This window comes from Mustela nivalis (genome assembly GCF_964662115.1).
Source record: "Mustela nivalis genome assembly, chromosome: 8".
Lineage (NCBI taxonomy): Eukaryota > Metazoa > Chordata > Mammalia > Carnivora > Mustelidae > Mustela > Mustela nivalis.
The window spans coordinates 52,386,315-52,409,680 of NC_139027.1; the positions used below are offsets into that span (position 1 = coordinate 52,386,315).

Genomic DNA, 23,366 nt, shown 5'->3' on the forward strand with positions numbered 1-23,366 from the left:
GCACCCTCTTGCCTTCCCCTCATCTCCCTGATACCACAACCTCTGCTTCCCTCTTTCACTCAGGCAGTCTGACTTATGGGATCTTAACATGAATGAAATGTACAACTCTTGATTTCTAGGAGGAACGGCTGATCCGAACAGTGGACTGGGTCAGAGCCGGGAAGTAAACACTAGCTGTCATAGATACCAGAGCAAGGCAAGGTCAATGCCACCAGGATTCCCAGGGAGCTGAGCATGCTTCCCCCAGATCTGGGCACCAGAGCTGAGTGTCCACAGAGGAGGAGGTCACCAGGCTGACGGGTGGGAAAGGAGAGAGGGTGTCCCAATTCCATGCATGAGTGAGGGGGCTGCACTGAGGGACCAGGGGAGGGGGGGGGTTGCTGCTCTGTGGCCCAGGGGAGATAAGGGCCCAACACCTCTCAGTAGCAGTTAGGACTGCCCCACCAGTGAACCAGTTTCATGGTGGCTTTGGTCTGTGAACTCACCAGATAAGTAAGTCGGCCTCTTTATTGATGTTTTTTCTGTTGGAAACTTTAAGTTCCAAAGAGCTGAATTAGAAGCACTACAACACTTGTCCCACCCCCACCCCCGCCAAGGGCAGGTCTGGGTTTCCACTCTTCTCTGTGTGGAGGATCAGCTTTCATAGCTTTCCCCCACCCCCACTACTAACCCTTTTTTCCTTTTTGAAGTCCATGATCCAGGGATTCCCATCTTTATAGCTATTTAAGCAGAAATGTCCTGGCAAGAGCTGCGCAGAAGGGATTCCTGCCCCAGAAGGAGGTCATGGGGTTGGGGGTGGGGAGGTTGTGGCCAGCGAAGAGAGCCTGTGCCTACAGCCTCCAGGCCCCCATCTGAACTGTGTGTGGTCTTCCTGAGACCACTGCAGGCCGCAGCCGGCCCATCCCCACACAGGTGCCCCAGGGAAGGATTTCCTGCTTTGGATGAGCCTCCAAGCCTACCAGGGCCACAGGTTTCTAGAAGGCCCTCACACGGCTTTTCCAAGCACAGCCGTGGGGCTGGCAGTATGGGCTCCTAGCTATACACAGATGAGGTGGCTGGGGGTCTGGATTGCTCACACTCTAGCCCCTCAGAAGATGTGGCTCCTAGTGGGGGAAGTTGGAGGCAGCAAGAAAGCCCCAACAAGCAACACACACCTGCAGACCAGAGAGATGAGGCCTCGAGGCTAGGCTTCTGAATCTGTCTGTTGTTCAGACTTATTTGGAGGTTGTAGCTGGTGAGACACACCTGCCAGTGTTTCGTGACAGACTGTGGTTAGAGGACCGTGAGTGGTGTGATGATGAAACGCTGTCCTGGGCATGGACTTCGCACAGCCTTGAGCTTGAACTTGACTGCAGGAGCTCAGGCAAATTCTTCACCTCTGGAAGCCTCCTGTTTCCTTGCCTGTGAAACCACGTGTTTCCAGAAGCTGGACCTGAAGGCAGGGAATCAAGACTTGATTCACCAGATGGTTACCATGGGTAATCAAGTCTGGTGAAGGCCCGAAACTGGGTGCCGGGCCCAGAACGGGTACCTGTCCAGTAAGGGGCACCCCCACACAGTGGGGATAGGGGGCAGTGAAAGAGGTCTGACCCCTGTCTTTTGACCTGGAACCCTCAGGAAAGCAGAGGCCTCTCCTCTCATCAACAGAATTTGTGCCTGAACCAAGACTGCAGGGCACTGGGTTGTTTACCGTCAGATTTTGTGGGTGTAGAAAGGAACTAGTCTCCATATTGCTCAAAAAACCCAGTGATTTTCATCTGTGGAACGTGGTGATTTTGCAAACTCCAATGAGTTCCCAGAACGCCTTTGTGAGCTCGGCAGCTGATGGCTTTATGGGTGAGGAAGAGAGCAGGCAAGGTGACCTGCCCCACAGCTCGGGGTAGGGGTGGGGAGGTGACCCCTCCATGGACGCTGGAGAGTGAGCGTCCGTCTCTGCTCTGTCCTGGCTGCAGTTGGACGGTATTTGCTTTCTTGTCCTGGCTTTGCTCAGGCAGCAGTTGATACGGTGACCAGAAATTGTATGGGCTCTGCTTTCCCTGACTGACAGGCTATGGGGCCCAGGAGGGAGGGAGCAAGATAAGTCATTGGTTCAGGGACAGTTTGTGACAGGCCAGTAGCGCTTCCTCAGAGTTACGCAAAGAATCCCCGTGTTCTTTATGTTACCACCGGTCACTGGCTGACTTGGGCCCAGAGTGCTTGGTGGCAGTCCCAGCAAAGTCAGGTCATGGCTGGTCCCCAGTGGACAATGTGGACCTGTCTCTGGCAGGAGTCCTCAGACGCTTGATGTGTGGATTCCAGACTTGGCTGTTTAAATATGGCCAGAGGAGGACACCTGGGTGGCTCAGTTGGCTAAGCGACTGCCTTTGGCTCAGGTCATGATCCTGGAGTTCCGGGATTGAGTCCCACCTTAGGCTCCTTACTCAGCAGGGAGTCTGCTTCTCCCTCTGACCCTCTCCCCTCTATGTTCTCTCTCTCTCACTCTCTTTCTCAAGTAAATAAATCTTTAAAAAAATAAATATGACCAGAGGAACCCCAAGAGCCATGCTTCCAAAATGATCGGCAAGAAGGAATTGCATGGAGAAAGGCGTTTGAATTTACTTACCCACTTTCTCTCCTCGCCCCCTGCCTCACTCTAGCCCCAGTATCTGGTTCCTGGGCTGTATAAGGGTTTAGGAAATCCATGCCAGACCTCCAGGAAAAGTGGGCCACTGTTTTGTGATTTTTTTTTATCTCAAAGGCCAAAAGGAAAGCCCTGACCATGATTGTTCTACCTGTGCCTAGTTAAGTTTCTCCCCTGAGAATCAAGGCCTTCTGTGTCTGCACCTGAGTGGAAAGGGGAAGGGGCCCTCACAACCTGCATGCAAGAGTGGGTGCTGGTGGAGCAGTACCAGCACCCACCTCTGCCTCTTTTCTGTGCTGACTTGATTCCGCTGTCTTCCAGGCTAACCTATAGGTGGCACGGCCTGTGTGTGGCCACCAGGGTATCTTTCTACATTTCAGTTTTAGGAAGTCATTTTAATTTAGTGCATCCTGATTGTGTAACTCCCAAGAGGTTCCTTCTTTATTGGAACTTTACTGCTCTTTCCAGAAACCTCCAGTACTGTAATGGGAGGGCACAGAAAGTCCTCTGCCGGTAGGGGCAGCTTCGTGGGCGTGCACCCTGTGTCTTCTGACGGAGTCCCTACCCTCACATGCTGTGCAGTTGCAGTCTTGAAATTCCTAACAGTTTTTACCCTTGAATTTGTGTTTCAAAAGTGAAGTTCAGTGGGACAGTAGAGAGTGTCCTGGGACTTGGAGCCTCGGCTCCCATAATCCTACCGACTGCCACCTCCCTGCCTCCCCTGAGTGGGTTCTCACCTCTGCCACATTCTGCCCTGGACACAAGAAAAGGTGGTGTTAGCTCCATAGCCTGTTCGGTGGGTGACTAGACAGGGACAAGGCTGTCCCCTGCCCCTGATCTAGATACCCGATGCGTCCAGACACAGACCTTGTAATACCCTTGGGGGTCAGTTGTCTGCCTCGGTTGGAGTCTCTGGGAAGAAGAAAGTCCTGTCCAGATGGCCTTGCCCTGACTGGGTCACAACACATCATCCAGCTGCTGTTGGGAAGGAAAACCAGCTGTGGGGGGTTACCTGTGCATGTACACACTTGTCCCTGGGGACTCTGGGCACCCAGGGCTCAGCCTGCCAGGATCCTTACACCTCAGAGAGAGATGACAGACACAGCGAAACCACCCTCATGACATGCACAGCAGCCTGAATTACTTAATCTTACTGAACTGTACACATAAAAATGGTGGACAACAGTAGATCTTATGTGTGTTTCATTACAATAAGAAAGAATTACACAGTGTTTAAAAAAAAAAAAAAAAACACCAGAACAGGTAGAGACCGTGGAAGGAAGGAAAAAAATAAAATATTGAGTACCTTTAAAGGCACACTTTTTTTTGCTGCTTTTTGAATAGGGGTCCAACATTCTCCTTTTGCAGTGAGCCCCCCAAGTTATGTGGCCAGGCCTGCCTTTTGGCCACTCTGTAGAACTGCCTGGTCTTTTCTTTTCAGGGGACCTTCCCTCAAGTCCTGAAAGCCTCTTACCTTTCCTCTCTTCTCCCCATGCAGGTCTCCTGTTGGCTGTGTGCCAGGCCCTGGAGAACAGCACATCGGCCCTGAGTGGTGAGTCCCGCCCCCTCTGGGGGATGGTGCGGGAGTACTGGATGGGAACAGACCTGGCTGGCAGGTGGAGCCTGCCCTCCAAGCTTCCTGTGGGCTCCTGCCCTTTCTGCTCCCGCAGGGCTGTCCCCTACCCCCTGGGTGCCCTTCACGCCAGGGGCCCGGTTGCGCTCCTCAGGGATCTTCGTTGCAGGAGTCGGGGCGCAGGAGGCCGTTCCCCTCCCCTAAGGCTTGCCATCTCCCAGCTCTGTTCAGATAGTCCTTATGGGCAGGGGTGCTGGAGAGCTCCAGACCAGCCGAGTGTTCAAGCTCACTTAGTAGTGCATCTGTAGAGGAGCCCAGATTCCTAAAGCCTGTGTCTGCTTCTGCTTGGTGATCTTTGTTTTGTTATTTTATGTCGTCTTTTATGGCATTTCTAGTAATATTTCCCTTATTTGGGAGATCCTAGATCAACATATTGGGAGGTTTGGGAAATGCAGAAGGCAGACGTCTCCTGGTCAGAGTACTGCGGATGCATCTACTCTCGAGTTGCTCTTAGCTTTGTCCGGGTGTGCTCCTATTTTTACACGGTTAGTCGTCCCGAGGAAACGATGTTGATTCTTGCTTTTTAAACTCAAGTTTTCAAGCTGTGCATTTCTCCATGTTGCTGAAAGGTCTTGAAATTTATCCTTTTAAAATGTCTTGTCCAGGACACCCAGATGGCTCAGTCAGTCAAGGATCCAACTCTTGGTTTTAGATCAGGTCAGGATCTCAGGGTTGTGAGATCAAGTCCCACTTCGGGCTCCACACTCAATGGGGAGTCTGCTCCAGATTCTCTCCCCGTCTCTCTCTGCCCTTCTTCCTCCCTCCCCCGCCAAGCTTGGGTATGCTCACTTGCTCACGCTCGTGGCCTCAAATAAATAAATAAATCTTTTTAAAAAGGTCATGATGTTCCACTAAAATGGACATGTGTGATTCAATTAAGCGTTCTCCACTGGATATTTATGTTGCCTCCAGTTTAGATTATGATGCTCCCTCTTTGTGCCTAGAAACTTTTCCCTTCCTTCAGATTCTCTCCTCAGGGTATATCTCTGGAAGCATGAATAAATATATTTATGACTCTTGTAACAAATTGCCAAATAGCTCTTCAATTGCAGTGAGCTAACTCTCATGCCAGAAGGTCATGAGTCTGCCAGTTTCACTCTTCCCTTGTTATTCTGGGCGTGTGTTCCCATCTGTTTCTGCGGCGGACCCCTGCTGTATCTCCCTAGTTCTCTCAGGCAGGAAGATGTGTATGGCGAGGAGGCGTGCGGTTCTCACATATTCATAAACCCTCTAACCAACCACACAGTGTCCCTGGTACTTTGCTCTTCTCCTCTTCCACACCTTTCGTTCCAAACCCACTGGAGGGGATGCGGCCACTCCTGCCAGCACTTCTGTGGCCCCACGCTCTCCCCCTTGGAGCGGTTATCCTTGATGCTGTTGGACCCTTAAGGTATCCAAGCCACCTGGTGGCTCATGATGCCACAGATGGAAATAACTCCCTTCCTTCGTGTTTTGCTCTGCTTAAGGGTGTGCCTGTCCCAGAGCACCGATGCTGGGGTCCGGGCTCTGCCAGAGCTGCCGCTTGTTAATTACCTCCCCCGTCACAAAGGGCTCAGATGTGAATATACTAGGGGTAAAGTGGGGGCATTGGATCATGACCCCACCACGCTGGTCCCAGAATTGTCACGTCTCCCTTCCTAGGATGCGTTTGCCCCAGGTGCATCCTTAGTCCCTCCCCCCCCCCTCAGTCTGCACTGGACGCGAAGAGCCAGGTTCTCTACTGAGTCACTAAGTTGCAGTGAGGCCAGATGCTGGCATTGCCATCCAGTGAGGGCAGATGCTGATGCAGCCTGGCGCCCTGGTCACTCTAACCTTGTCCCGATCTTCGTCCATTCATACAGACAAGAAAGGCCTGGAGGGGTGTCCTCCCTCAGTTTCTTTCGTCAGGTGTGGCTCCTGCCAGGGCCATTTGGGGTTTCCCAGTCTCTCCTGAGCAAACGTGGGAAGACCTGCTGTATTCATCCCAGAATGACTGTCCTTGCTGTGCTAGTGACCAGCTTGTGTTCCGTCTTTCTGGACTTGCTTCTATGAGAATGTCTCTGACATCAACAAGTACCTGATGTTTGTTCTTCCTCTTTATGATAGACCCTCCCAAAACTTGTCACGCCCTCCTGCATTGCACGTTACCCTGTAACAGGCTGAGGGCTGCTCTGTGGCCCAGTGTGGCAGGTGAGGGCAGGGGCAATGCCATGACATCTAGCGTGCAGGGCACCTTGAGATCCTAGAGCTGATTGGAGGTCTGTGGAGAAGGGATGTGGGCTGTCTGACTGGCCTCTGTTTGATAGGTCACTTGGCTATGGGACTTGGGACCTAGAGAAGTTGATGGAATATCTCTCTCCCATTTTTACATACTCTCTACCCTGCCCTATTGGACCCAGACAGGAGTCCAGAGAGAGCTGGGCGAGGAGGCAGGCCCACATGGCAATGATGGTGTCAGAGCCACCTCTCCAGGCGCTAGGGCTTTGCACCTGAATCAGGCTTGTTTGTCTAACTTCCTCTTCCTCTAGGGTGACCTTCCTTCTCCTCAAAGACTCCTTGGGCCCTGGGAGGCCTTGACGACCCCCACTCTGTCCCTGCCAGACATAACTGAGATCCTGCTGTGGGTGCAATACAAACTGGGGTCCACCCCACCAGCCACACTCACGACCCCCAAAGATTGCGTATTGAACTCCTGCCTAGTTCAGTAAGTGAAACCATTTGCTACTGTGGACTAAAGGGAATCTTCATACACAGAAGAGAAATACTAGCGAAATCAATCCCCATAGACCCATCACCCATTAGCATTATCTGCCATTCTTCTTCCCTCTATTCTCAAACCATTTTGATTTTCTCCCTTTGCTGGGATATTTTAAAGCAAAGTTCATTTCACTTGAATGTTACTTATAGCTCACAGATAAGGACTTCAAAAAACAAAACCATAGTCACACCAACAGAAGTAACAATAATCCTTTCTTGTTAGATCTTAAATTTGGAGGGTAGATGCTGCTGCATTCACTGTTTTGTTGTACTTCACTTAATTTGCGTTTCCTTTAACGCTTTCATCTTTTGCTTTCTACTTACATTTCCTTTTGGGTGAACACTGTTTTTGTTAAGTGAGCTCCTTTGTAGATGGAGTGACTGACGTGCACATCTGAATCCCTCCTAACTCCTTATTCTCTGGATGTGGGGGGGCTCCCTCACTAAATCCCAGAACTGTTCATTTAGGTGTAAAGTTGGGTTGTTATAGGGGCCCCTGGGTGGCTCAGTGGGTTAAAGCTTCTGCCTTCAGCTCAGGTCATAATCCCAGGGGCCTGGGATTGAGTCCCACATCAGGCTCCCTGCTCAGCAGAAATCCTGCTTCTCCCTCTGCCTTTCCCCCTGCTCATGCTCCCCCCACCTTTCTATCAAATAAATAAATAAAATCTTTAAAGAAAAAAAAAAAAGGATGGGATGTTGTAGGACAGAAGCTATACAAGGTTTTATCCATGACATGAATATGCAAGTCTTTTCGCTCTAAAGGTTGACAGGAATGAAAAACAGTAATGGATATAAGAAGGTTTTGATACATTCTTAAATTCTAGTACTAGAGCACAGGCACACTCAGGATTCAGCTCTAATGTTTTGATGGAGTAGCACAGAGGGAAAATTGTAAACTCCATGTACCAGTCAAGGGTGGCACATGAACTTAGGGAACATGGGGCTGATCCCATATGGTTTTCTTGTGCTTTTGGAGAAAAAAATTCCATGATCTTATTACTTGAAAGTTGCCTTTGGCCTTTCTTGTTGAGGTTTCATTGTTTTCTTCCAGTCTTTCCCTCTCTCAGAGCTCCAAATATGAAGAGTAAGTTATGCCAGAGGCATAGGAAACTAGCATATTGTCATCAGTAAAGGCTTTTCAGACATCCACTTTGAGTGGGACACTGGAGAGATACATGCCTTAAGCTGGAGGTCAGGAATCTGGGGATTGGGCCCAGCTGGTCTGTTTTTGCCGAGCCCCTGGGCAAGTTGTCCATCTGTCTCCTGTTTGGATCTGAGTTTCCTCATCTGCTGGACTTGAATCAGGAAGAGCCTATAAGGTTTTTCACATGACCACTCTGATAAATTGGTAGAGATTGCTTGGTAGGCTTTGTTGAGAAAGATTATAAGGCTGCCTGCAGGCTCTTAGGATATATGGCCATGACCCATGGGTGATGCCTGCCATGGACTCTAAGTAGAGAAACACTGGTGTGTTGGCCATGTGTTTCATTTTCTTGGAATCAGATGCTTTTTTACACTTAGGTTCTAAAATTCTAGTTCCTGGACTTCTTTCAAGACATGTCTCCAAAGGCAAGAGAAACAAAAACAAAAATGAACTTTTGGGACTTCATCAAGATAAAAAGCTTCTGCACAGCAAAGGAAACAGTCAACAAAACAGAGGCAACCCACTAGACGGGAGAAGATCTTTTCAAATGACACTGTAGACAAAGGGCTGACATCCAAGATCTATAAAGAACTCCTCAAACTCAACACCCAAAAAAACAGATAATCAAGTCCAAAAAATGGGCAGAAGACATGAGCAGGCACTTCTCCAAAGAAAACATACAAATGGCTAACAGACACATGCAAAAGTGTTCATCATCATTAGCCATCAGGGAAATTCAAATCAAAATCACACTGACATACACCCTTATATCAGGTAGAATGGCAAAAATCGACAAGGCGAGAAACAACAAATGTTAGAGAAGTTGTGGAGAAAGGGGAACACTCTTACACCGTTGATGGGAATGCAAGTTGGTGCAGCCACTTTGGAAAACAGTGTGGAGGTTCCTCAAAAAATTAAAAATAGAGCTACCCTATGACCCAGCAATTGTACTACTGCGTATTTACCCCAAAGATACAGATGTAGGGAAAAGAAGGGCCATATGCACCCAAGTGTTCATAGCAGCAATGTCCACAATAGCCAAAATGTGGAAAGAGTCAAGGCGCCCTTCAACAGACGAATGGATAAAGAAGATGTGGTCCATATACACAATGGAATATTACTCAGCCATCAGAAGGAATGAATACCCAACTTTTGCATCAACATGGATGGGACTGGAAGAGATTATGCTAAGTGAGATAAGTCAAGCAGAGAAAGTCAATTATCATATGGTTTCGCTTATTTGTGGAACATAAGGAATAAGATGGAAGACATTAGGAGAAGGGAAAAATGAAGGGGAAGAAATTGGAGTGGGAGAAGAACCATGAGAAACTGTGGACTCTGGGAAACAAACTGAGGGTTTCAAAGGGGAGGGGCGTGGGGGGATGGGTGAACCTGGTGATGGGTATTAAGGAGGGCATGAATCTCATGGAACACTGGGTGTTACACACAAACAATGAACTATGGAACACTACATCAAAAACTAATGACGTACTGTACAGTGACTAACGCGACACAATAAAAAAAAGTTCTAGCTGCTAGGACTGTATGAAGAAGCAGCCCTTCTCCATCCTGGTGCTCAGAAAGCCCACCACGCAGATAAAAAGGTAGCTCGGGAGCTCCTAATATGAGCCTCATGATGACCTAAGGCCGCCTCAGCTGACTGCTTGCTGGATGATTTGGGAAATAATTGCTGTGGGAGTCAAGTCAATAGTCCTGGGGTTAAGACAGAAAATTTTTATCTGGTTGGTTGTTAGTTTGTAAAACACGCAGAGAAACCTAGCTGGAGGCAGAAGGAGGGTGGCAGCACATACAGATTAGAACATCTGTCACACCCTCCCAAGGAAGGAGTTATGACCTATCTTCAAAAGGCGCCTTTTAATGCCCCTTAAAAGGGACAGAACGCAGCCGGTTAAGTTGTTGGGTGGCTCCTTGCTTAACCCTCTGAAATGTTGTACATTTCCCAGGCCGCCCATCTGGTTCTCATGTTTTCATGAGGCTCCCTGTAATGGCCGAGGGGTGTGGTGAGGCCCTTGCTCAGACACCTGGCAGCGGGCTCTGGGCTTCCCCCTGCCATCTGCCTTGCTCCATCTGCATGCCTCTTGGAACCCCTGAACTTCTCCTTCCTCTAGTCCATGCCCACTACCACCCAGCCAGAACCAGGGAGTGTTTGTGAGTGTCTGGGAGACTTTGCAGTGGCGGTGATGAAAGAACGTGGTGACGAAGTTACGTGGTGGTGGTGTTCGTGAGGAGGGTCACCGTGCTCGCTGGCTTGGGGAGATGGTGGTCAGATCTGGGTGAGGACATTGAGCTTAACTATATAGAGAGGGTGAGCTCTGGCTGGGGGTGCACAGAGGGAGGGAAATCAGATCCCAGGGAGAAGTCTTTGAAGGCGTAACTTGTTTGGGAAACAGGTAGAACGTGGGTCGGCCAGCAAGCAAGAGATCTGTTTATTGCTCATCTCACCTAACAAAAGCTTTTCAGAACTGCAAACTGCTTCCCCGTTCCATTGTCTGGAGTTTTCCCACGTGGAGCTGAAGTCATTCTAAAATTAGAAGGCTCACGTGCTCTACGCAAGTACACGGTTCACTGTTCCAAATATGTGTCGGTAGTACAGGAGATGTGAGAATGTCCTGGTCCGGGAGGCAAGAGCATACACCTGTGTGTGCCGGGACTGGCTTGTTTCCGAGGATGTTTGGAGGAACGTGGGGCCTCCGGAGAGAATGAGGGACTCTTTGCTTTCCCCTTGTCATCCACTTCCTCACTTCACCTTCTACTTTTTGCAAAGAAAGCTACGCTGGATGAGAGGAAAGGTTGCTCAGGGTAGCAGACAGGCCACAGGCTGTGGAATCCATGGTTATAATTCTGACTCACTTAGCTGTCTGACCTTACTAGAGCTCTTCAACCCTCCTGAACCTCAGTGCCCCATCAATAAAATTAAGGAGTGGAATTAGGCAGCATCTTTTGAAACCGTGAGTCACAAAATCACTCTAGGGGGTCCAAGCCAACATTTTGTAAAAATGAGATTGGATAGCTTAGGACCGAGAATTTCAGCGTACATTTTAGGAAGGAAGGTCAAGGCATGATTCATGATATTCTTGTTTTAGTTATCAGTGGACTCCTGCCAACTGGCATTCTGCATCATTTACTTGTATGATCCGTACCTGTATTGCACCCTCTGTAATTTCCAGGTCTGATTTCTTCAGTGGAAGAGCTTACAGAGCCGTAAATCTTTCTAGACCTATTCATTCCCCCTCCACATATACCTAATTTCTTATAGTTGTCTTGTTCACTGCTAATTTAAAGTAGTTCTTTGAATCTATTCCCCTTTAACAGGTCTTTCCAAAACAGTCAACTTATAATAGAAACAACAACTTGGGCACAGATATCTCATTAGTTTATGTAATATGGAATTACATCACGTAAATACGTAAGCGAGTACAACCAACACAAACAGGTTTGGGAACAAAACACATATGTCCTCCTGGTAAATAGACAGCTTAACTGGTCCAAACAGTAATGGGCTTGTAAACCAGACTAGCCAACTAGCTAACTTTTTGCATGCTGAGGGCACTGGTATTGATGTTTGTAGGAGAGGAGGGGACTGGGCAACTGAGGCACATGGTTTCTTTCGATTGAGCCCAGTTAAGAGACCACGTGCCATCTTTGAACGAAGCAAGGCCAGTGATGCAACTTGTGGATTTTTAACAAATCAAGGCCATTAGAAGCCTTACTGTTTTCCTGCTTTTTAGTTTTGGACATTTATTTAACACACATTTATTAAATACACAGTTCACACAATCTATAGTCACGTACAGAGCAGGATCAAGGGCATTACACTGGACGGCCATTGCAAGATGAGGCCTGTGTACACTGACTTTCGTGCTAGCGTCATTATTCAGGAGAACGGTTCTTTTGTAGAAATCCAGCATCTGTTGGGTGAAACCTGCATCCACAGGGTTTAGACGGGACCAAGAGAGGCTCGTTGCGTGTCTCATGCCTGGAAAGATGAGTTCATTTTTGAAGGAAACAATATTGAACTTGTGTCAAATTCACTGTTTTGATTCAGCAAGCCATAACTGTTAAAAACAAAGATAGCAGAAAATTTCTGGATGGTGTCTGGGTTTCTGAAAAAGGAACCGTTCAGCAGGCCAATGAATAAGATCTCGGTTATCCAGCTACAGAAACAGATTCTTCAGACTTAGGATATTTCAAAGATGCAGTAAAAGCCGTATATTTATTTGAGGGGGAAAAAATTGCATCTTGCTCTGCTTGGCCCATGGTGCTGGGCTGGTTTTCCACGCGATTGGTCATTCTTCTGACTCTGCCAAGCCCCCTACGTTGCAAGAATAGAACCTGACTGCGCATCAGCGTGGGTAAGAAGGGGTTGATTTTTTTTAAGGAATCGGGCCTCACGAGATCCCTGGAAATGCTGCATAGGCTGGCCCTGAGGCTGCAGGAGCCAGAGGGACTGGCAGGGGTCTCAGCTGCGGCTGTTTGTGTACCCTGTACCTACCACGAAGACAGTTCTGTACCAACTCATTCCATCTCTGTGCCTCGTCCCTCCGAAGCTCCAGAGAGAATCCTATCGGTCTGTCTTCCTAGGCCAACTGGTTACCCAGCTGCGGTGGTCAGGCTGGGAGGGGGATTATCTCTGGCAAATGGGACTATAGGGGATTTTTCATTTCCTTCATACTTTCCTTTGTTTCTGCCATATCAGCAATAAGCATATTTTAATAATCAGGGAAAAAGGGGTGGGGGCTCTCTTTTTCAAAGGAAGTAAAAGGCAGTCACTAGCGTCTGCCCGCAGGTCCGTCGGCCAGCGTGGATTGAGCACAGGCACAGGCACTCCTGTTCTGTCCAGCGACTGCAGCGGTCCCCGAGGCTCAGGTGGCTGCTGTTCCTGGAACACTGGGACCTGCCCTCCTGCCCTGCTTGAGGGCTGCCTGGTCCCTGCAGCTTGAAGCCCACACCTTGCTCCCCTGCACGCAGGCCCTCCAGGGACCTTGCTGTCTGGAGAGATGGGTCCCGATCCAACAATCCCCAGTTGACCTCCCAGCTCTGGGGATGCTTCTCCAGACTCTAATAGCCCTTTGTTTCTAGATCTGGATCTACTGTGCAGAAACCCAAAATTTGCAACACCTCTGGGTTTCCACAGAGAAGCTGGGCCTTTCTGGGCGGTGGGGCCGGTCTCTAGAAAGTGAGTATTTGGAACTAGACAGGCTAAGTTCAAATTCCACCTCTGCCACTTAACTAGCTGTGAGACCTCAAGTAAACTACTTAACCTGTCTGTATCTCAGCTTCCCTACTTATAACAGAATCTAGTAGCACCTGCTCGTGGGGTTCTTCTGAGGATGAAGAGCTTCTGCACGGAGCACTTGGAGTTGTGTGCGTATACAGTAGGCGCTCCAAGTGCAAATGCTGCTGCCTTGCTTACTAGGTTATCAGTGATCTCATAGAGCGAAGCAAGACCTCTGTCTTCATGCCACTTTGTCACCTCCATTCTGTCCTGAGGCCATGTCAGTGTGTAGAAGGGCCATCCTGAGGACTGCAAGACTCAGGTTCCTGGGCCCCGCACAGGTGTGGCCCCGAAATCTGTACTTGTAGTCCTCTGCCACCTGTGCCAAGGCCCAGGGGGAAGAAGCCGATTGCGCAGGACCCTGTGGGCTACGACACCTTCTCCTGAGGGCAAGGATGCGCCCCTTCCCTGGAACTCTTGCCCCCCTCAGCTAGACAGTGCTGGTTCTGAGTGTCCGGGCTGCATTCCTGTTCCAGAACTGACTTTCTGGATTTTTGGTGTGTTGTGGTTTTTTTTTTTTTCTGAAGATTTTATTTATTTATTTGACAGACAGATCACAAGTAGGCAGAGCGGCAGGCAGAGAGAGAGGGGGAAGCAGAAGCAATCCCAGAACCCCGAGATCACAACCTGAGCCGAAGGCAGAGGCCCAACCCACTGAGCCACCCAGGTGCCCCCAGTGTGTGTGTGTGTGTGTGTGTGTGTGTGTGTGTGTGTTTTAATTTAAATTCAGTTAACATACAGTACGTCATTAGTTCTTGATGTAGAGTTTAATAATTCATCAGTTGTATATAACACCCAGTGCTCAGCACATCACATGTTCTACTTCATGCCCATCATTCCCTGGAGAGCTTGGGAAACAACAACAACAACAACAACAAAAAAAAAAAACCCTCAGAACTCAGCCCATCACCTCAAAAGATCCTCGTTCTCATTAGCTTCGCTGTCGTGAAATTATGACCATGGCAGCTTGGGGTAAGGCGTCAGCTTTGCTTACTGAGGGCCCAAGCCCAAACTTCCAGCTTCAGAGTTTGGAAACCGCCCAGAGAGTCCGGTTATTTTCTATGGGAGGGCTCTCTCGATCTGCCAGTCCAGCCCGGCTCACACATCCTCCTGAGCAGGCTCCACGGCCGTTTGTTTTGCGGGTCCCTCTGCATCCCTCTTCTTAGCTTCCCGACTTGAAAGTTTTGGCCCTACTCCTCTAACTGAATGTGGGGTGGGAGGTGATTTCTCACACCTGGGCCCTTTTTTCCACTAGGCTGCATGAATTAAAATGTTCCCTAAATACCAAAGCACAGTAGTGCAAGCAAGGGGAAAACCGGGTAAGATTAAACAGAACACAGGCCCCGGTTCTGCTCACACGGTCTTGCCATGTAGCCCAGGGTTCAGAAGAAGGACGTTTTTCTTCCCAGCTGTCACTTGGCAGCCTGGCTGGGGATCTCTTTTCTGGGCCTTTTTCCATCCTGACAACTTTGAGGGGCTTGGGATATAATGAACATCTCTGCTCACCTTACACCATAGGTCTCAGAAGGCATTCTTGGAGTCTTGAAAGTGGAAGATGTTAGATCTGACTGTGAAATCTTGCTGGTGTTCTGAAGCGTGACAAGTGGAAACAATCGTGAATCACGCAACACTCCATGGGAGGCTCTCCCGTTAGAGAAACACAGCCCGCCACAGTGAAAGGCTGTAGAAAGGCTCTAGGTGCACATCTAACCAAACAATAACCATATTGCATTTGTCACTGCAGACAATTTCCCAGGGATTTAACTCCAGCTCAGTACTTACAAACCTCTTCCAGAATAGAGACCCACTTTGACCTTCAAAAGGCTGTGATATTGGGATGCCTGGGTGGCTCAGTTGGTTGGACGACGGCCTTCGGCTCAGGCCATGATCCCGGAATCCCGGGATCGAGTCCTGCATCAGGCTCCCAGCTCCACGGGGCATCTGCTTCACTCTCTGACCTTCTCCTCGCTCATGCTCTCTCTTTCAAATAAATAAATAAAATCTTTAAAAAAAACAAGGCTGTGATACACCACAGAGAGCTATCATCTCACACCTGTCAGAATGGCTACTATCAAAAGACTAGAAATAAGACATGCTGGTGAGGATGTGGAGAAAAGAAACTGCTGGTGGGAATGCAGACTGGTGCGGCCACAATGGAAAACAGTAGGGAGGGTCCTCAAACAATCAAACACAGCACCTCCCTATGATCTAGCAGTTCCGCTTCTGCGTATTGACCCGGGGAAAGTGGAAACACTAATTCAAAAAGCTAGATGCACCTTTGTGTTCATTGCAGTGTTACAGTAGCCAAGATATGGAAACAACCAAAGCATCCATTGATGGAAGAATGGATAAAGGAGTGTGCGTGTGTGTGTGTGTGTGTGTGTGTGTGTACACACATAATGAAATACTATATAGCCATAAAAAAGAATGAACTCTTGCCATATGCAACCACATGGAGGGACCTTGAGGGTATTGTGCTAAGTGAAAGAAGTCAGAGAAGGACAGTATTATATGATTTTGCTTATATCTGGAACCTAAAAAATCAATAAATGAAACTCATAGGTGCAGAGAACCAGATTGGTGGTGGCCTGAGGGGAGGGTGTAGGCAAAATGGGAGAAGGGATTCAAAAGGTACAAACCTCCAGCCCTACATAAGTCACAGGGATGCAATGTACAGCATGGGGAATAGGAGCCATAACACTGTATTTCATTTTATGTGACTCTGTGTGGTGACAGGACACTAGACTTGCTTGGTGAGTGTTTCACAGTGTATACAAATATTTAATCTGACAGGTGTTTCCTAAAGGAATCTTTGCAAAGATTTCTCTGAAATGACTGTTACGAGGCTTATGAAATGCAGAGAATCAAACCTGTAGACCCCAAGGTCACAAAGTCCATGTGGCTGAAAACCCAGCCCTCCCCATCTTATGTGCAGTGCTCCCCATTTGCTAGCTGCCTAGGGCGTGTCTCCAGTGGGGGGTGGTTTTTAGGTTAGAAATACTCACAGTATTCTTTGATCAGGTGCTTCCCTTGGTGACAGCCTCTCACTGGCAGGTGAGTTACGCCTTTTTCATCCACTTCAGTTTGGCTTGACAGAAAGGGGCTTAAAAATGAAGGTCAAAGGAAACTTGGGTGGCTCCGTCGGTTACGTGTCTCCTTCAGCTCAGGTCATGGTCCTGGGATTGAGCCCCACATCAGGCTCCCTGCTCAGCGGGGAGTCTGCTTCTCCCTCTCGCTCTGCCTGCTGTACCCCCTGCTTGTGTGTGTGCTCTCTTTCTCTCTCTCTGTCTCTCAAATAAATAAATTCAGTCTTTTAAAATGAGGATCAGGTGGATCTGATTGCACGCCAATGGCAGTACGGGCTAGAGCCAGACAGCCGGGGTTCACGCCTGAACTGTGCCCCTTGGCCACTGTGAGTTCGGGCGAGTTCCTTAACCACTCTTTGCCTCTGTTTCCCCACCTGTAAGGTGGAGACGACCACCGAGCCTACCTCAGAGGGTTGTGATGAGGATTCAGGGAGGTGACATATGTAATGCATTGGCGCTGTGCTAGGAGCATAGGAAATATCTGTTACCTAAATCTTTTTGTTTAGACTGACAGAGTAAGAAAGCAGTAAAGTCATGTGAGAAATGGTATCTGCAGTACCAAGATAGCCTAAGCCAACTGATGGCAGGGACGTGATTAAAGTTTGAGGGACAGGACCTCCGCCACGGCAGGGTCAGCCTCCCAACTCAGTGCTCAGGGGCGTGCCCTTGACACTGAGCGGGTCAGGAAGCCCCACCCTGCCGCCGGGAAGGGCTGTTATGAAACCTGCCACCGCAGTAGATGCCCAGAAATGCAGCTTCGCTTTCAGAACTGCAGCACTCAGTGCGGAGGGAGCGGTCTGCACCTCTGGTGCCAGGCGAGTGCGGGATGGCGTGCTCTGCTCTGAGCTGGGAGATGGAGGAGGAGGAGCAGGGCGGGAAATGGGAGAGAGCCACCCCGCAGAAAGGCCGGAGGCTCGCCAAGGCAACCCAAGGACAAAAAAGGAAGGTCGAGAAGCCAAGACGGCTTCCTTTGTGAAGGGCTCAGCCCAGGTCACAGGACCCCAGAAGTGAACACGGTGTGGTCACTCGCTTGCAGAATTCACATTCTCACTTGCTACATTCTCACAGCCCTTGGACGGTGTTGTTTGAAGGACTAACGTCTGCTCTCGCTTCACCGGCAGGGTTCAGGGAGAAGCTGATGATCACATGTGGGGACTATTTATAGTGATTTATATGAGAACAGTGCACTCCTAATTCCCCTTTTACTCGAAATGATTTAAGAATCTTAAGCGGGAGCGCAGGTTCGAGATGCATAAAGAGAGGGAAATAATTAGACAGTTAGTCTGAAAGTGTTCCTAATTGAAGAGCCAGAGCTGTTGGGATTCAGCGGCTCTTAGGATTAATGATCCAGGTGAAAACATAGAGGAAAAGCGTATCTTTTCAAAAAAGAAAAAAAATAGTTCTTTGGTACTCTTGAGAAAGGGGATATCACGCCAAAGGGATCTTTGGCCCAATTTGCGTTGAGTCCATCTTTCTGTGAGTATTATTTTTATATCCTTGTGATTGAATTTGAGGACTGACTGCAGAGGGCTATGCTGGGCAGCAGGGACAGGACACGGGACAGTCCCAGCCCTCAGGGCCCTTAAGTGTGGGGGTGAGCAGTAGACCTGCCAAGGGTTACTTGAATTAAATGACTGCCACAACCCCCCCCCCCCAAGTTGTAAATAGAACAGTGTCCTGAAATGCCAAACATGGGCTATGCTCTGCCTGAAGGGACTGAAGAAGGCCCCCTGGAGGGCATCTCTCATCAGAGCTCTACTGCCTGCGAAGTCTTCCCATTCCGGAACCATTTCAGCAATGACAGGGGCGTAAGGATGTGTGTTTAGATGATCCTGACTGGTTCAAAATCCGGGATCTCCTATCTGTGAACCATAGAAGAGTATGGCCTCCAGACCACTCATTTTTCAACAAGTTAGACTTAATTTTTTTTTTAAGATCTTATTTATTTATTTGACAGAGAGAAATCACAAGTAGGCAGAGAGGCAGGCAGAGAGAGAGAGAGAGGGAAGCAGGCTCCCTGCCGAGCAGAGAGCCCGATGCGGGACTCGATCCCAGGACCCTGAGATCATGACCTGAGCTGAAAGCAGAGGCCTTAACCCACTGAGCCACCCAGGCATCCCATAGACTTAATATTTTTTTTTAAGATTTTATTTTGAAAGAAACAGAGTGAGAGAGAGAATAAACAGTGGGGAGGAGCAAAGGGAGAGGGAGAAGCAGACCCCCCACTGAGCAGAGAGCCCGACACTGGGCTTGACCCAGCACCCCCGGGATCATGACCTGAGCCGAAGGCGGACGTTTAACAAACTGAGCACCCAGGCGCCCCAAATTTAATATTGGCGAGGGATTCTGAAATGGAAATGTGGTAAAACGTCTAGACCTCCGTGTACCCCTCCGTGCTGGCCTCCCTGAAAGAGCACTTGTGATTAGGACAGAGCAGAGGTAGCACCCGACAACCTGTTTCCACTTTGCTTGTTGGAGGGAGCTCCTCTGAGCCGGTCTTGCTCCCTGCGGGTCACTCCTCTAGTTAAAATGATCAAAGCTGGTAAAGAGTGTTGGGACCTCAGAGCTGTCCAAATACTTCCTCTTGTAAAAAGTCTTCAGAGGTGTCTTTTTGGCATTTTTACCGCAGATTGGCTTACTTTGTTGACCTCAGCTTAAGTAGTACAATTTGCGAGTAAATAGAATCCCCTGAACCAGGGTGTGGTTTGGGGGAGAGGGCTGGGACAATGACAATATTTTTAAATAGCACTGTATTTTTGTTGGTGTTCAAAAGCTTATACTGTTAAAAAAAAAAAATTCAGGCTCAAGGAGGATACTGAGTTCATGTTTTCTTTTTAGGTGAATGAGTGCCCAATGCTCAGTGTATCCTCCTTGAAACAAATGTCTTTTTTTTTTTTTTTTTTTTTTTTTTTTTTTAAGAAAGCTCCACACCCAGTGTGGGGCTTGAACTCATGGCCCTGAGACCAAGAGTGGCATCCTCCATTGACTGAGCCAGCCAGATGCCCCCGAAAAGTAGGTCTTTCGTAGCCTCTGGCAGCTGCCTAGAGCAGCACCTTCCAGTACTTCTGCCACGAGTGACTGTGGAGCCCTTGCCATGCAGCTAGTCCACACTGAGGGGTGTCACAAATATCAAAGACACACCAGACTCGGAAGACCACCTCGTCATTCTTCTTTTTAAGAACTCTCTTATTAATGTTTATATTGGTGGTTTATTGAAATGACACTATCTTGACCCTACTGAGTTAAATGTTCAAATCAATCTCACTCCCCCGCCCCCCAAGGTGACTTCCAGGAAAGTGTAGAATCACCTATCTGACTCAGATTTATTTCTGCTGGACAACACAGCTCTAGAGCCGTGTGGCACCTTGGTTCCCTCTCACTTCACTTCCCTCCATCCTGGAGCTTTCCCTGAATGCCAGCCCCTTGGGCCCTCCCGCCGTCTCCTCCCAGTATTTTGCTGCAGCCCAGCCAACTGTCTGATGCTTTCTGGTAGAGCTGTATCTGGGAAAACGCTCTGCCTGGGCAGTGTCAACCTGTCCTTGAAGATGGAGGCCACAGTCTCCCTTTTCAGAAAGCTGCCCTGCCTATCTGTAGGCAGGATTAATCTATTCCTCTTCTGTCTCCATCCCTTCCTTTTTTAAAATCTTTTGTATCCCCCCGCCCCCGGGCTGCCTTTTCTTATGGTAAGCTCCTTAAGGACAGGGAAGCTCTGTCTTCTTCATCTGTTTATAAGGTAAAAACTCAGTGCTTAACACAGGTGGGTGGGGAGCAAAAGTTGAATGAATGAATGAATCCTCTCTCTCTGAGCTCGCCAATCTCTGTATAAAGACATGAAACACGGGGTACCTGAGTGGCTCAGTTGGTTAAGCATCTGACTCTTGATTTCAGCTTAGGTCATGATCAGGGTCATGAGATGGAGCTCCAAGTTGGGCTCCAAGTTGGGCTTCATGCTCAGCAGGGAGTCTGTTCGAGAGTCTCTCTTCCTCTGCTCCTCCCCATACACACTCTCTCTCCCTTTCTCTCTCTAAAAATAAATCATTAAAAAAAAAAAAAGACATGAAACACATAGACACACAAAAGACATGAAACACATAAAGTTAACACAGCATTGGGCATACTTCTAGAAGTGGAGGCCATGGGCTGCCAACACAAGAATCACCTAGGTGCTTATGAAAATTTATATCCCCACACTTCACTCCAGACTGACACATTCAGTCAGGAAATGTTAGGTTGTGCTGTAGTGGCAAATGTCATTGCCTTAATAGCAAAAGTTTAATTCTCATTCAAAGTCCACTGTGGGCCCTGGGTCACTCTCCAAGGAAACTGATGTTTCAGATTGGGTGAGGGGGATCAGTGAGGGGGATGTAAGATCTAGTGCCCATTGTTGACGCTCTTACCCAGATATGTGTCACTTTTCAGTGTTCACATTTCATTGCCTGAAGCACTTGTATGGCCATTCTAAACTTCCAGGGGGGGGAGGAAGACCAAGAATTCTGTGTACCTTCTGTGAAGTGTGTAAACCTGGCGATTCACAGACCTGTACCCCTGGGGATAAAAATATATGTTTATAAAAAATTTTTAAAAATTAAAAAAAAAAGAATTCTGTGTGCCTTGAAGTAGAGGTATCTGTATATTGCTACAAAAGTTTAATGTGCATCTCAAAGGTGAGGTCCAGGAATCTACATTTTTAACTCCCTTGGTAATCCCTATTTATACTATAATTTGAAGACCTTTGAGAAGGACAGGAGTCCTCAACCTTAGCTGCTCATAAGAATTACCTGGAGAATTTTAAAAACATTGATGCTCTGGCCCTACTCCCCAGAGATCCTAATTCACAGGGGGTGGGGAGTCCAAGCATCAGTATTTTTTCAGTCTTCTTAAGGGATTCTAATATGTGTCCAGGGTGGAAAGCCACAGGTGTAAGAAAAAGAGTAAGGGCCTTTGAATCCTGACTGTGTTATTGACGGAGGGAGCCTCCAGTTTGCATATCTGTTAATAGTACTGAAGATCAAATAAGTGTGAAAATCTTTGTCAACTATAGTATTGAACAGATATTGGATATTATTATACACTGGGGTGTGTACATTTATATAAACAGGATTTGTACGCATGCCATTTACTACACACACACACACAGAGCCAGGAGAAGAAGGAAAGTATCCTCCACACTTCTGCATTTGCCTCCTCCTACAGTCAGTAAACAGTTGGTCCCGTCTGCCAATCTTAGTGACAAAGGTGAGAAAAGCAAAGGAAAAACTTCCTTCCCTGCCTCTGTTTTCCTCTCCCTGGCCTGTTACAAGCCCTTAGCCCTTAGGTTACAGCTTTTGTTCCACCATAGCCTTTCCCAGGCCTCTTCCATTTGCTCTCCTTTTTGATCTGAGACTTATAATCTGCTACAGCCCTATTTCCAACCTCTTCCTATAGCTCATTCCCCACTGACACCCAAATCCCATGCCAGGACAGAGAGTGAGCACCCCGGCCCTGGGGCAGCCCCTTTTCTGCTCTCTGATGAGTTCAGCAGCATAGGAAATCCGTATCCTCAGGAACTGGGTCTCCAGGGTATTGTCCTAGAGGATCACTGGGGCTGGCAGATTCAACAGCGCTCAGTGAAGTCAGTCCACTTTTGTGAGTAGGTGTAGCATTCTCACCTACTCTTTGTAGTATCTTGTTTCCTATAGTTTCATACTTAGTGTTACGTTAGATCCTGAGATCTAGCCAACTGGTTTACAGCTTCTTGAAACGCTGCTGTTCCGTAACCTGGAAATTGTCACAGAAGTCTCTTTTCTTTAGTCGTAAAAATACCACATTGGCTCTCTTCCATTGACACAGCTAAGACTTAATGCTGAAATAAGCTGTTTTTAATTATTTTTCCTCTCAGATCCAACAGTTTTCAAGGCAGAACAATGCAAGAGTTTCTTGCAGGAAATAAATGCAATGGTGCTTATAAAAATACAGATTTGTGCATTTGATATGAATTGTGGGCTTATAAAGGGATTGAAAGAATCCCTTGGCCTACACAGCTATGATATAGATCCTTTGAAATGATTCTTCATGGTATGACTAATGCCACTGAGGTCTTTGGCTGTGAAGACTGTGTGTCCAACATTAGACTATACGCCACCCCAGCCTATCCAAAATCTGGAGCTCACTTCCTACCTACCCGCTGGCCTGAGCCTTCTCCCCATGACGGGCTCTTCGTCAGAAGTTGGCAGGACTGGAATGCAATAGGCCCAAAGGGAAAGTTGCCCAAGGAGCTTAGCACCCCACTGGCAGGGACCCCCCCCCCCAGTGTAGCTTTTCTGTATGCCCAGTTCCCACGTAGGAAATGAAGTTCATGGTGGTGGTTTTTGTTTTTTTTTTTTCATTGATTTGTGCATGACATTGGATCTAGGAGCAATATTAGAGACTCACTGAATTTAACAGAAAGCTGAGCCATCTTAAAAGGAGCCTCTGTGGTATATTTTCTTACAAATGAGATAGTGAACATGTATTTGAGTTTCTGGTCTAAATGGCGACCCAATACAGTATCTCCCATATCACCATCAGTTATAAGAACAGACCCAATGCAGTATCTCCCATATCACCATCAGTTATAAGAACAGCAGCAGCAGAAGCCGTGGGTTCTCAGAACAAGGCCCAGGCACAACTTGCCCCGAGAGGCCCTGCCACACACTGCTCCTGCCTCCCTCTCCAGCCGCCGCTCACAGGTCTGTCCTTCTCCCTTGCTCTGCTCCAACTCTCTGTCCTCCTCTCCTTCTCTGTCTCTAGGCTCAGCACTTGCTGTTCCTTCTGCCTGGGATGCTCTTTGCCCCTTTTCCCCTATACCAGACTTCTCTGTGTCCTCCAGACCT

General features: G+C 48.2%; 1 protein-coding gene across 1 annotated transcript in view; it reads left to right on the top strand.

Moving 5' to 3' along the window:
• Positions 1–23,366, top strand: part of TGFA (transforming growth factor alpha) — a 108,004-nt gene that overhangs the window by 33,663 nt on the left and 50,975 nt on the right. The window contains exon 2 of the mRNA XM_082746589.1: positions 4,119–4,172. Coding sequence (XP_082602715.1) covers positions 4,119–4,172 — 54 coding nt within the window. The remainder of the gene's footprint in view (positions 1–4,118; positions 4,173–23,366) is intronic.